The sequence below is a fragment of the Lethenteron reissneri genome, chromosome 6 (assembly GCF_015708825.2).
Source record: "Lethenteron reissneri isolate LAM-NWPU_2019-01 chromosome 6, ASM1570882v1, whole genome shotgun sequence".
NCBI lineage: Eukaryota > Metazoa > Chordata > Hyperoartia > Petromyzontiformes > Petromyzontidae > Lethenteron > Lethenteron reissneri.
The window spans coordinates 5419475-5434830 of record NC_083784.1 but is presented as its reverse complement, the minus strand read 5'-3'; the positions used below and the strand labels follow the sequence as shown (position 1 = coordinate 5434830).

General features: G+C 54.1%; 1 protein-coding gene across 1 annotated transcript in view; it reads right to left on the bottom strand.

Annotated features, from left to right (window-relative positions):
- Positions 1-15356, bottom strand: part of LOC133355111 (glutamate receptor ionotropic, kainate 2-like) — a 61584-nt gene that overhangs the window by 24766 nt on the left and 21462 nt on the right. The window contains exons 7-9 of the mRNA XM_061572414.1: positions 13547-13690; positions 12199-12306; positions 8014-8067 (exon numbers count right to left, since the gene is read on the bottom strand). Of these exons, the coding sequence (XP_061428398.1) occupies positions 8014-8067; positions 12199-12306; positions 13547-13690 (306 nt within the window). The remainder of the gene's footprint in view (positions 1-8013; positions 8068-12198; positions 12307-13546; positions 13691-15356) is intronic.

Sequence of the window (15356 nt, the reverse complement as noted above, 5' to 3'; positions counted from 1 at the left end):
CTGTGTGTTCTCTATGTCACGTGTCCCTCTCTCTGGCTGTCTGTCCGAGTGATCCCCTCTGAGCCACGTGTCTCTCTCTCTGGCTGTCTGTCCGTGTGATCCCCTCTGAGTCACGTGTCTCTCTCTCTCTGGCTGTCTGTCCGAGTGATTCCCTCTGAGCCGCGTGTCTCTCTCTCTGGCTGTCTTTCAACGCTTCTTTATGCGTACTCTCCAACATTGTTGTAAATGTCCACAATGCTGATCTGCACGTCACAGCGGACATCATCGTCTTCATCATCACGCAGACAACCAAGAAAAATTACTCGAAAAAACTCCAACACGTTCGTCGGTAACAACACCATGGTGGACTGAAAAGAAAACGTATAACAGGCGACGTTTCGGGCTATGGGCCTTCTTCACAGCACACAGACAGAGATCCGCCCAGCAGAGTCGAAGATGAGCGAGAGGAGAAGGGGCTGGGCCAGGAGCCTTCACGGCGAGAGGAGACGGAGCAATGATGATTATGATGGTAATGATGATGGTAATGATGGTAATAATGATGGTAATGATGATGGTAATAATGATGGTAATAATGATGGTAATGATGATGGTGATGATGGTAATAATGATGGTAATGATGATGGTGATGATGGTAATAATGATGATAATGATGATGGTGATGATAGTAATAATGATGGTAATGATGATGGTGATGATGGTAATAATGATGGTAATGATGATGGTGATGATGGTAATAATGATGGTAATGATGAAGGTGATGATGGTAATAATGATGGTAATGATGATGGTAATAATGATGATGGTGATGATGGTGGTGGTGGTAATGATGATGATGTTGAGATCAGCTCGCGTGCACGAGGGTAGATCTCTGTCAGACCGCAGGATGGCGAGAGGTACCCGGGGACGATTTGGGGACAGCCTTCACCCAGCAGTGGATAGATCATGGCTGATGACGCTGGCGAAGTCGCTAATATCCACACAACTCTCTCTATATACCGGGGTTTCGCTCAGGGCGATGATTATCTGCACGGATGATGATGATGATGCGCGTCTTCTTGGGAGTCCCAACTACGCGTTGAGCGAGATGGGAGGAGGGGTTTGTGGGGTCTGCGGAGGGAGGGAGGGTACGGGGGAATTCACCCCCCCCCCTCCCTCATCCCCATTGCTGCGCACCCCTCGCCCCGGGCAGGCAGACTGATGATGTGTTTAAAGTTATCATCGGATAAGCTTTGTCGGGAGAAACTCATAAAGAGCGCATCGATAGCGCGTAAAGCGCTAACGCACGTACAGGAGAGAGAGGGCGCGTGGGGCGAGAGAGGGAGAGAGAGTGTGACAGGGAGAGCGAGACCGGGAGAGAAACAGAGAGAGAGGAAACGATAGAGAGGCACAGAGGGAGACAGGGAGAGAAAGCGTAAAATATGTTGTGAAATCTTTCATTTAAAAGGAGGCGGGGGGCACATAAAGCAAAGCATTGGAAAAAAAACAACGAAATGATGAACGAAGAAAAGTGCCGACTACACCGAGCATCTTCTTGTTTCCTCTGATCGTACGACAAAAGAAAGAGGAAACGAGAGACGGAAAGAGAGAGAGGGCACGAGGGGCGAGAGAGGAAGGGAGAGCGAGACACAGCGAGACAGAGGGAGACAGACAGAGAGAGAGAGAGAAATGAAACGAGAGACAGAGAGACGGGCAGGGAGAGAGAGAGAGAGTGGCGCGCTGTGTCATTTGCGGGGAGCCTCATCCCGACGCCTCCACGGCCGTGACAGCAGCAGCAGCATCGGGCTGGCAACTCCGGGGCGTGAGAACAACAACGGTGATGGAACTGGGATCTTCCGTGAGACTCTCAACGAGTCCTCCCCCCACCCTCCATCCCCCATCCCCCCACCCTCCATTCCACCCCCCCTCCCTCCCAGGATGAGACGATCACGAGCCAAGCGTGACGAACGGCGTTCAGTAGAGGGGGGTGGGGAGGCCGCTTTCCTGCTGCCCGCATTGCCCAGCACGCACGAACCAGGTGGAGTGTGCTCATCCAGCAGTGGATTGGGGCTCAGGGGCTTTGTGTGCGGTGTACCCACACGCCCCCCCCCCACGCACCCCCCCACGCCCCCCCCCCCACGCACCCCCCCTCCCCACCTCCCATCGATAGCGGCAGAGACGGAGCAATGAGCGATATCAGCAGCGCGGAGATAACAGCGAGGGGCGGGGTAGGGGAGGAGGGGGGGGGAGAAATAGGAAATCCGTGGAAGTGCCCGGAGCGCAGATTCTACGTATTCCAGATGCACATGCCACGCGTATACACACATGTAACATGTGCGCACATGTAACAGAAGCAGCCGCAATAACAAAAGCCGCCATTCGCCACGAAGTGATGGTGTCACAGCGCCTGTGCCAGGCTAGGTGCACTTTAAGGCCGGTACGTGTTGAGTGTGGACTGTGGAAGTCTCTCGCTGCTGCTGGCAGGAGGCCGTCACGGGAGAGACCCAGGTGCTATAGGTTGGATAACTGGCCGAGGGAGAGGCACAGATATTCGTCGCCGGTGTTGGCCGTAAGTGGGAATTGAACTCGCGTCGCCGGGTTAGCAACGCAGTGTGCTAACCAATCCGCCACCGCTCCCCACTTACACACGTACACACATATTTACACACTTAGACACACATACACAGTTACACGGATACAAATACAAAGATCCACCGAATAGCCATTAACAGGTATTGTGGCCACCCACCCCCTCGTCCGCCGAAATGGCGGACGAGGGGGTGGGTGGCCAGCACCACGCCCGGCCGCCTTTGTCTCCCCAGTGGCGATGTTTACACACCGCACCAGGTACTCATTTGAGGCTGAGTCGACAGAGACACACACATAGAGGCACACATACAGAGACACTATAAAGACAAAGATCCCCCGTGTAGCCTTAACAGACTGTAGGGGCAAGTGCTGTTAGCGAGCACCTATGAAGGCCGGAACGGTACACGAGGGGGTGGGTGGCCAGCACCCCGCCCGACCGCCTTTGTCTCCCTAGTGACAATGTTTACACACCGCACCAGGTACACACACACAGAGATACACACACAGAGACAGACACACACAAACACAGAGACACACACACAGAGACACACACACACAAAGACACACACAGAGACAAACACATAAACACAGACATATACACACACAGACACACACACAAAGACAAACATACACACAGAGACACACACAGAGACACACACAGAGACACACACACAGAGACACACACACAGAGACACACACACAGAGACAAACACATAGAAACACACATAGACACACACACAGACACACACACAGAGACAAACATACACACAGAGACACACACACAGAGACACACACACAGAGACACACACACAGAGACACACACACAGAGACACACACACAGACACACACACAGAGACAAACACATAGAAACACACATAGACACACACACACAGAGACAGACACAAACACACAGACACACAAACACACACACAACGACACACACACAGAGACACACACACACAGACACACAAAGACACACACACAGACAAACACATAAACACAGACATATACACACACACAGACACACACACAGACAAACATACACACAGAGACACACACACACAGAGACACACACACAGAGACACACAGAGACACACACACAGACACACACACAGAGACAAACACATAGAAACACACATAGACACACACACACAGAGACAGACACACACAAACACACAGACAGACACACACAGACACACAGACACACAAACACACAGACAGACACACACACAGACACACACACACACAGACACACACACAGAGACAAACACATAGACACACACATAGACACACACACACAGAGACAGACACAAACACACAGACAGACACACAAAAACACACACACAGAGACACACACACACAGACACACACACAGAGACACACACACAGACACACACACAGAGACACACACACAGACACACACACAGAGACACACACACAGAGACACACACACAGACACACACACAGAGACAAACACATAGACACACACATAGACACACACACACAGAGACACACACACAGAGACACACAGAGACACACACACAGACACACACACAGAGACAAACACATAGAAACACACATAGACACACACACAGAGACAGACACACAAACACACAGACAGACACACACAGACACACAAACACACAGACAGACACACACAGACACACAACACACAGACAGACACACACAGACACACAACACACAGACACACAGAGACACACACACAGACACACACACAAAGACACACACACACAGACACACAGACACACACAAACACACACACACACAGACACACAAACACACACACACACACAGACACACAGACACACAAACACACACACACAGACACACACACACGCTCGTCTATCTCTCCTGATCTGCGCAATGTCCATTAGACTCTGGTCCACGTTGCGCATCTCTGTAATGAACTGAGTCTGGATAAGGTGTGGGGGGGGTGGGGGGGTGGGGGGTGTGGTGGTGGGGGGGGGGATAGCTGCATCGGAGCCAATCTCATTAGGACTCGGATCAATGGCTGTGTCGCTCCCCTCCCCAACCCAGGCCGGGAGCTGTCAGCCCGCGGCGTGGACCAAGACTCGCAACGGATCGGGACTGCAGCCACCACTGCCGCTACCACTGCAGCCGCCACTGCCGCTACCACTGCAGCCACCACTGCCGCCGCCACTGCAGCCGCCACTGCCGCTACCACTGCAGCCGCCACTGCCGCCGCCACTGCAGCCGCCACTGCAGCCACCACTGCCGCCGCCACTGCAGCCACCACTGCCGCCGCCACTGCAGCCACCACTGCCGCCGCCACTGCAGCCGCCACTGCCGCTGCCACTGACGCCGCCACTGCAGCCACCACTGACGCCGCAACGACGCCACGCGGACGCCACCGACCCCCTTTCACGTTCGCCCGTTTGCAACCTCCGATTAGCACGGTCGGCTGCGTACGACGCAACGTACCAACATCTTGATTTGAAGTTTTCGTGACTGCAAGGATTCATATTCTTAGGTTGTTTTCGGTAAAGTCACGTAGGTAAAACATTTAAAGTTAATAAAAGTAGAATAAAAATCACGACGTTTCGGAGGCAACACAAGCTTCCGTCTTCAGCACGATAGCTGTATCACTTGATACAGCAATCGTGCTGTGACGGTTCCAACTGAAGACGGAAGCTTGTGTTGCCTCCGAAACGTCGTGATTTTTATTTAATTTTTTTTTTACTTTTATTAATTTAATTTTGTTTACCTACGTGACTTTACCGAAAAAAACCTAAGAATATGTACCAACATCTGCTAGGCAATGTGCGAATCAACAGCTTGCTTATTTATCGCGGAGAGCCACGCTGAGTGACGGCGCTCGCTTTTCAGGGGGCTAGTCCAGCTGCTACACGTGGTTTTTAATTTAAGATGTTTCCAGTCGATCGGTGACGACTCGCGTTTATTATTCACATGGGGAGGAGGGAAGCGGAGCATCCCGTAGAAATAAACCCGCGCCTTGCGCGAGAGGGGGCAACGCTCTATCCCCGTACAGATGGAAACAGATGGCGATTAGTCCACTGGCTGCACTGCGCTATCCTGGCGGAGTCAGGGTACGGCTCCTCCTGGACGCCTCCACAGAACTGGATTGCAGTCCACGTGTGCAGCGCTTCGATCGCTCCCTCTCACAACACTTGCCCGCCGTATCGCCTTCACAGATTGTGGATGGGCAAGTGCGGTTATCGAGCACCTATGAAGGTCAGCACGGCGCCCTGTGTCTGCCCCAAGTGCCGACGTTCACACACAGCTACCAAAGACACTCGTTCAAGGTTGAGAAGACCCAGCGGAGGTTCCAGGACCGATACAAATAATCCCCACCGATGTTGGCCGTGAGTGGCGATCGAACTCGGGTGGCTCGCTTCGTACAGGAGCGCGCTCGCCGCTAGACTACCACGACCCCCTAACACCAACACGACATCAACATCATCAGCTCAACGCGTGCGTTCTCGCGGCTGTATGACGACGTCGATGGGCTTTGTGTGCACGTATCGATCCGGCCCCATTCATTTCGCCAAAGCCCTCCGCCACCCGGCAGAGCCAGCACCAATCGAATCGCCACGCTGAGCGCGCCTCGTGTGGCCGAACCCCCTCGAGTCACGTGATGACCACGACCCCCCAGGGTCCACGACTCCACCCAGCACGAGGCCCAAGATTGACTGCTGACCACCCCGCAAGGCCCCCCCCCCCTCTCCTCCCATCAACACGAACACCGCCCACCCCCCGCCACCCCCTCCCCTCCACCCCCGCCACCCCCTCCCCTCCACCACCAATCTCACATCAGAGACCCGTTCCACCTGCCACGCTCTTAGCGAAGAGTGGAACGCAGGTGCGAGGGAATGCCCGCGGTCTAATCAGAGCCCCCCCCTGCCCCCCCTGCCCCCACCACCCCCCCCTGCCCCCACCACCCTCCCTGCCCTCACACCCCCCTTGACCCCCACCCCCCTTGACCCCCACCCCCGGCTCTATCACCCCCAACCCCCCCTCGCCGCCTCTCCGCTCCAAAGACGCCGTCTCACCCCGCTGCCACCAACCCCCGCGCCCAGCACGTGACGGAGAGCGAGCTGGGGTGACGTCATTGGAGTTCCATTTTTTTAAAACGACAGAGAGAGAGCCCCCCCCCCCCACTCTATTAGCGCCGCCGGGGGAGGGGGGAGGGGAAATGGGTCGGGGGGGGGGGTGCGGGGGCGGTCTGGGTTAAACCGAACGCGTGACCCCGAGGGCAGTGGACACTTGTGATGAACGGTGGCGGTGAACTCACGGGGTCACGCGTGGCTGTGTGAGTGTCTGTGTGAGTGAGTGTCTGTGTGAGTGTCTGTGTCTGTGTGAGTGTCTGTGTGAGTGTCTGTGTCTGTGTGAGTGGCTGTGTGAGTGTCTGTTTCTGTGTGAGTGGCTGTGTGTCTGTGTGTCTGTGTGAGTGTGTGAGTGTCTATGTGAGTGTCTGTGTGAGTGTCTGTGTGAGTGTGTCTGTGTGAGTGTGTCTGTGTGAGTGTCTGTGTGAGTGTCTGTGTCTGTGTGAGTGTCTGTGTGAGTGTCTGTGTCTGTGTGAGTGTCTGTGTGAGTGTCTGTGTCTGTGTGAGTGTCTGTGTCTGTGTGAGTGGCTGTGTGAGTGTCTGTGTCTGTGTGAGTGGCTGTGTGAGTGTCTGTGTGTCTGTGTGTCTGTGTGAGTGTCTGTGTGTCTGTGTGAGTGTGTGAGTGTCTATGTGAGTGTCTGTGTCTGTGTGAGTGTCTGTGTGAGTGTGTCTGTGTGAGTGTCTGTGCGAGTGTCTGTGTGAGTGTGTCTGTGTGAGTGTGTCTGTGTGAGTGTCCGTGTGAGTGTCTGTGTGAGTGTGTCTGTGTGAGTGTGTCTGTGTGAGTGTCTGTGTGAGTGTCTGTGTGAGTGTCTATGTGTGAGTGTCTGTGTAAGTGTCTTTGGGGAGCGGTAGTGTATCGGTTCAACGCGCTGCGCTACGAACCCGGAGACCCGTGTTCGATTCTCACTCACGGTCAACACAAGTGATGATTATTTGAATCTGTCCTGGCCCTCCCCTACGTCGACTCAGCCTCAAATGAGTACCTGCTCCTGTGTGTAAACATCGCCACTACGGAGCCTAAGGCGGCCGGGCGTGGTTCTTACCCATTCATCCCCCCCTCCTCGTGTGCCGTGCCGGCCTTCATATGTGTTCGCTCACAGCACTTGTCCCAACAATCGGTTAAGGCTATACGGGGACTCTTTATCTTTGTGTTTGTGAGAGTTAAGTTGGGGAGTGTGAGCTTGCGTGAGTGTCAATACGTGGCAGTGAGTGTGTGTGAGATAGCGAGGGGCGTGTGTCATTGGGGTGTGTGTATGTATGTGTGTGTTTCCATTGCATTGTGCGTGTGTTATATATGCGTGTACATATATAGTAACACACACACAGACGTGGAGTCACGCACCTTGCTCCATACACCGCCATGCAGAGCAGAGTCGGGGCCGGAGACGCGTGTGGGCTTGGGGACACACACGTGTACACATACTCACACACCTGTACATACACACACTCACACCTGTACACACACACTCACGTGTACACACACACTCACGTGTACACACACTCCTGTACACAAACTCACATACATGTACACACACTCACACACCTGTACATACACACACTTGTACACACACTCACTCACGTGTACAGACAGGACAGACACACACACCTGTACACACACACACCTCTACACGTACTCACACACGTGTACACACACTCACACACCTGTACATACACACACCTGTACACACACACTCACTCACGTGTACACACACACTCCTGTACACATACCTGTACACACACTCACATACATGTACACACACTCACACACGTGTACACACACTCCTGCATACACACATGTACACACATTCACATACATGTACACACACTCACACACCTGTACACACACACACACACCTCTACACATACTCACATACATGTACACACACTCACACACTTGTGCACACACACACACTTACGTATACACACACTCCTGTGCCCACACTCACATACCTGTACATACACGTGCACACTGGCGTACTCACACACACGCGTGTATTCCCGCACACATATGCGCTCACACCAGTGCACTCAGCTACACACACACACTCCTGTACACTCACGTACACACCTGTACACTCACACGCACGTGCGCACAAACGTACACACACACCTGTACACTCACGTGAACACACACATGTACACTCACGTACCCACGCGTGCACGAACACACGCGTAGACTCACACCTGTACATTCGCGAACACATGTTTACACACATGTTTACCCACGTGTACGTACACACACACGCACACACGGCCCGCATCTCGCCCCGCACTGCGTCTCTCCACGAGTACCGATAATTGGCTCACGTGACCTCATTACCGACTCTGCGTGACCTCAATGAAGTCCGCGCGAGGGGGGGGAGGGGGGGAGGTGAGGAGGAGGAGGGGGGCTACAGCAGCCGTGCTGGAGCTGTCCCTGCAACAGCATCGCTACAGCCACCTCTCGCTACTAAGCAGGTGTTCGTCCTTGCACAGGTATCCACGTATAGGCGCTGCACAGGTCTCCATGCTGTGCATGCTACGCGCATGCTGATGAACTGCTCTGCACACATGCGTGTGTACAGCTATGCACGTATGACTGCCATACATGGGGTACACACGATGTGTGCACATGCCGCGGTATATTGTGCTTATCTACGCATGTACACTCGCTTCGCATACATATATTGGTATGCATGGATATTGATACACACATGTATAGTTGATGTGCATGTATAAGCGCCGTACAGGTATTTTAGTCACTATGCGTGAATATTGACGTCGTGCGCGATTACTTAATTTCCGTGTGTATTGACGGATACGTCTCGCTATACATGAAGAGTATATGTGTATTTCGTGCATATATATACTCGCCATGCATGTATTTAGCGATACACGTGTACTGTGCGTCTGTATACATTCGTGTGTATATCCTGGCTATGCATGTACTGTGTATCATATCCTTGCACAAATTCGTGCATGTGTAATGTATTCTAGATTTGAAGTTTTCGTGACTGCCAAGATACATACTCTTTGTTTTTTTTGGTGTTGTGCCCGAAACGTCGTGATTACATTTATTTGTTTTCATTTTTTTTACCTACGTGACTTTACCGAAAATCCAAATAGTATGTGTAATGTATGTTTAATGATATGTATATTATGTAAATGTTAACTCAATGTGTGTCTATAATTTGCTACACATGTATGTGGATACACACGTATGTTCGCAATGCATCTATAATGCATGTACATGTTATGGATGTAGAACTTCTTTCGCACCGCACGTAGCCAAACCGTGCTCATCGGAGTTACGGGGGGGGGGGGGAGGGTAACAAACTAAACACAAAAAGCAGTTCCCAAATAAACGAGCTTCCAATGTAGATGACGATTTGCACGTGCACAGAGTTCCCAGCGGCCTCCTCATGTCGGAAGGAGAGAGCGTTCCAGACGGCCGCAGAAACGCGTCTGATGCGGTGACCGCCGCCTTTGTCCGATGGTGGGCTCAGAGCCGCTGCTACGAGCAGCCAAAAGCTGCACCGAGAATCATCACGTGGTGGTCACGCCGGCCGGTACACGTATATGTCATGGAAATATCACGTGCACACACTAAACAAAGATCCCCTGTATAGCCTTAACAGACTGTAGGGGCAAGTGCTGTGCACCTATCTAGGCCGGATCGGTACACGAGGGGGTGGGTGGCCTTCACCACGCCCGGCCGCCTTTGTCTCCCCAGCGGCGATGCTTACACACCGCACCGGGTACTCATTTGAGGCTGAGTCGACCTAGGGGAGGCCCAGGAACGGTTCAGATAATCGTCACTGGGTGTTGGCCATGAGCGGGAATCGAACTCGGGTCGCCGGGATCGTAGCACAGCGCTAACCGCTACCCCACGCACACGCAGACGTGTGCACATGAACCTGCGTGTGCATCCACGCACGGACACATGCGGAGGGCCTGTGTACACATGGGTGCATGAGGACACGGTTGCCTAAGTGTACACGAGGATGAGATGGGTGTTCGGGTTGACATGTACAAGAGTGTACATGGATACAAATGGGTACATGGGTACACGTGTGTACATGGGTACACGTGTGTACATGGATACACGTGTGTACATGGGTACACGAGTGTACATGGATACACGTGTGTACATGGGTACACGTGTGTACACGAGTGTACATGGGTACACGTGGGTACACGAGTGTACATGGGTACACGTGGGTACATGGGTACACGAGTGTACATGGATACACGTGTGTACATGGGTACACGTGTGTACACGAGTGTACATGGGTACACGTGGGTACACGAGTGTACATGGATACACGTGGGTACATGGGTACACGAGTGTACATGGATACACGTGTGTACATGGGTACACGTGTGTACACGAGTGTACATGGGTACACGTGGGTACACGAGTGTACATGGATACACGTGGGTACATGGGTACACGAGTGTACATGGATACACGAGTGTACATGGGTACACGTGGGTACACGAGTGTACATGGATACACGTGGGTACATGGGTACACGAGTGTACATGGATACACGTGTGTACATGGGTACACGTGTGTACACGAGTGTACATGGGTACACGTGGGTACACGAGTGTACATGGATACACGTGGGTACATGGGTACACGAGTGTACATGGATACACGAGTGTACATGGGTACACGTGGGTACACGAGTGTACATGGATACACGTGGGTACATGGGTACACGAGTGTACATGGATACACGTGTGTACATGGGTACACGTGTGTACACGAGTGTACATGGGTACACGTGCGTACACGAGTGTACATGGGTACACGTGGGTACACGTGTATGCACAGATATACGAGTACACGAGTATATCCGTGCAAGCGTGTGCACGGGCATATGCCTGTACTCGTGCATTTGAGCGCATGGGTACACAGAGGCACGCAGGCGCATCGCGTACACACCTGTGTGCAGGGGAGTACGCGTGTGTGCACACACAGGTGCACGGTGACACCACGTATGCACACGTGTAGAGGAACGCGTGTATAGCACACAGGTAAACGGGCACATCCATCCCCGCGTACAACAATACCCGTGTACAAAGACAATGATACCCCGTATATCCTGTAACAGGCTGTTGGGGCAAGTGCTGTTAGCGAACACCTATGAAGGCCGGCACGGCGCACGAGGGGGTGGGTGGCCAGACCCACGCCCGGCCGCCTTTGTCTCCCTAGTGGCGATGTTTACACACCGCACCAGGTACTCATTTGAGGCTGAGTCGACCTAGGGGAGGCCCAGGACCGGTTCAGATAATCGTCACTGGCGTTGGCCTTGAGTGGGAATCGAACTCGGGTCGCCAGGTTCGTAGCGCAGCGCGCTAACTGCGACACTACCGCTCCCCACACACACAGACAAAGATCCCCCATATAGCCTTCACAGACTGTAGGGGCAAGTGCTGTTAGCAAGCACCGGACACACACACAGACACACACACAGACACGCGCACTTACACACACAGACTCGGGTGGACACGGTCTCCCGTGACCCGATGACCTCACCTTTTCGAGTCCGTCCTCTTGGAGGCTCACGATGTCGAGGTCAAAGTCCGTCCTGAGTCCGTTCGTCTTGTTGAATCGGATCCTGCCCGTGAGTCCATCCCATTGCGTCTGTGGGGGTCACGTCACGTGGGGGGAGGGGGGGGGGGTCTCACGTGACTGTAGGGTACAGGTGTGTGGCCCGGAGGTCGTGTTCAATTCCACGAAGGCCAGTGACGATCACCTGCACGGGTCCTAGGCCTCCCCAGGGGAATCTCTCCCTGGCCCGCTCGGTGGGGGAGGTCGCGACCCCAATCGACCCTGACCTCTGACCCTCGTGCGCCGTGCCCGCTCTTCACCGCTGCTCGCTAACAGCGCTTGCCCCAAGAAAGTATAGAGCTTACACGGGGAGCTCATTGTCTTCGTATATATATATGTGTGTGTGTGTGGCAGTGCCTCCCCTAGGTCGACTCCGTCTCAAATTAATATCTTGTGCGGTGTGTAAACATCAACATTGGGGAGACAAAGGCGGCCGGGCCTGGTGCTGGCCACCCACCCCGTCGTGTACCGTGCCGATATTCAGAGGTGCTCGCGAAACAGCACTTGCCCCAACAGTCTGTGAAGGCTCTAGGGGGCTTATTTGTCTTTGCAAATGAGCGGTGGCACAGTGGTTAGCGCACTGCGCCGCGAACCCGGCCAACCCGAGTTTGATTCCCGCTCACGGCCCACATCGTGGTGGATTACAAGTCCTGGCGCGGCCTTAAAATACTACCTGACGCTGTCTGTGAAACAAGCCGCATTCTTGTTGAAATTGGACGTAAGCACAGGGAGGTGGGTGGGGGTGTGGGGGGGTGGGGGGTGTGGTAGGGTGGGAGATTGTGGGGGGTGTGGGGGGGTGGGGGGTGTGGTAGGGTGGGAGATTGAGGGGAGTGTGGGGGGTGTGGGGGGTGTGGTGGGGTGGGGTGTGGGGGGTGGTGGGTGTGGGGGGGTGGTGGGGAGTGGTGGGGGGTGTGGGGGTGGTAGGGTGGGGGGTGTGGGGGGTGTGGGGGGGTGGTAGGTTGGGGGGTGTGGGGGTGGGGTGGGGTGTGGGGGGGTGGTGGGGGGTGTGGGGGTGTGGGGGTGTTGGGGGGTGTTGGGGGGTGGTGGGGGGTGTGGGGGTGTGGGGGGTGTGGGGTGGGTGGTAGGGTGAGGTGTGGGGGTGTGGGGGGTGTGGGGGGGTGGTGGGGTGGTGGGGTTGGGGTGGGGGTGTGGGGGGGTGGTTGGTTGGGGGGTGTGGGGGTGTGGGGGGTGTAGGGGGTGTGGGGGGTGGTGGGTGTGGGGGGGTAGTAGGGTGGGGGATTGTGGGGGGTGTGGGGGGGGGCGGTGACGTCACCTCTCGGATGAGCGCGATGAGCCGCGGCCCGAACCTCCAGGGCTTGTGGCGGTGGCACTGCAGCGAGCTCACGGTCATGGAGGGAAGTCGCTGCGACGCCGCCGAGACCACGTGCACGGCGTCGTACATGAGGGCCGCGTCCGTCTACACAGACACGCGCACGCAGACACGCACAGGTGCCACGTGTAGCACACACACACACACGTGTCACATGTGTAGCACACACACAGGTGTCACGTGTATCACACACACAGGTGCCACGTGTAGCACACACACAGGTGCCACGTGTAGCACACACACACGTGTCACATGTGTAGCACACACACAGGTGTCACGTGTAGGACACGCACAGGTGCCACGTGTAGCACACACACACGTGTCACATGTGTATCACACACACAGGTGTCACGTGTAGGACACACACAGGTGCCACGTGTAGCACACACACACGTGTCACATGTGTAGCACACACACATGTGTCACGTGTAGCACACACACAGGTGTCACGTGTAGGACACACACATAGATACCACGTGTAGGACATACACGTGTCACGTGTAGCACACACACAAGTACCACGTGTAGGACACACACATAGATACCACGTGTAGCACACACACAGGTGTCACGTGTAGCACACACACAGGTGCCACGTGTAGCACACACACAGGTGTCACGTGTATCACACACACAGGTACCACGTGTAGCACACACACAGGTGCCACGTGTATCACACACACAGGTGCCACGTGTATCACACACACAGGTACCACGTGTAGCACACACACAGGTACCACGTGTAGCACACACACAGGTACCACGTGTAGCACACACACAGGTACCACGTGTAGCACACACACACACGTGTCACATGTGTAGCACACACATGTGTCACGTGTAGCACACACACACGTGTCACATGTATAGCACACACAGGTACCACGAGTAGCACACACACAGGTGTCACGTCTAGCACACACACACAGGTACCACGTGTAGCACACACACATAGGTGCTACGTGTAGCACACACACATAGATACCACGTGTAGGACACACACATAGATACCAAGTGTAGGACACACACATAGATACCAAGTGTAGCACACACACAGGTACCACGTCTAGCACACACACACAGGTACCACGTGTAGCACACACACAGGTGCCACGTGTATCACACACACAGGTGCCACGTGTATCACACACACAGGTACCACGTGTAGCACACACACAGGTACCACGTGTAGCACACACACAGGTACCACGTGTAGCACACACACAGGTACCACGTGTAGCACACACACACACGTGTCACATGTGTAGCACACACATGTGTCACGTGTAGCACACACACACGTGTCACATGTGTAGCACACACAGGTACCACGAGTAGCACACACACAGGTGTCACGTCTAGCACACACACACAGGTACCACGTGTAGCACACACACATAGGTGCTACGTGTAGCGCACACACACATAGATACCACGTGTAGGACACACACATAGATACCAAGTGTAGGACACACACATAGATACCAAGTGTAGCACACACACAGGTACCACGTCTAGCACACACACACAGGTGCCACGTGTAGCACACACACATAGGTGCCACGAGAAGCCTAAACACTCAACAATTTTTTTTATTTTACCAGGTCAGGTTCACTGAGCTGAACAGCTCTTTTTCAGAAGCGACCTGGCCACAAATGATAGCTCAACGGCTTATCATCACGTGGCAATGTCTAGCAGCCAAATACGCACATTGATTCTAAATGCGGAGGGGAAAAACTTAAGGGCCCAGATA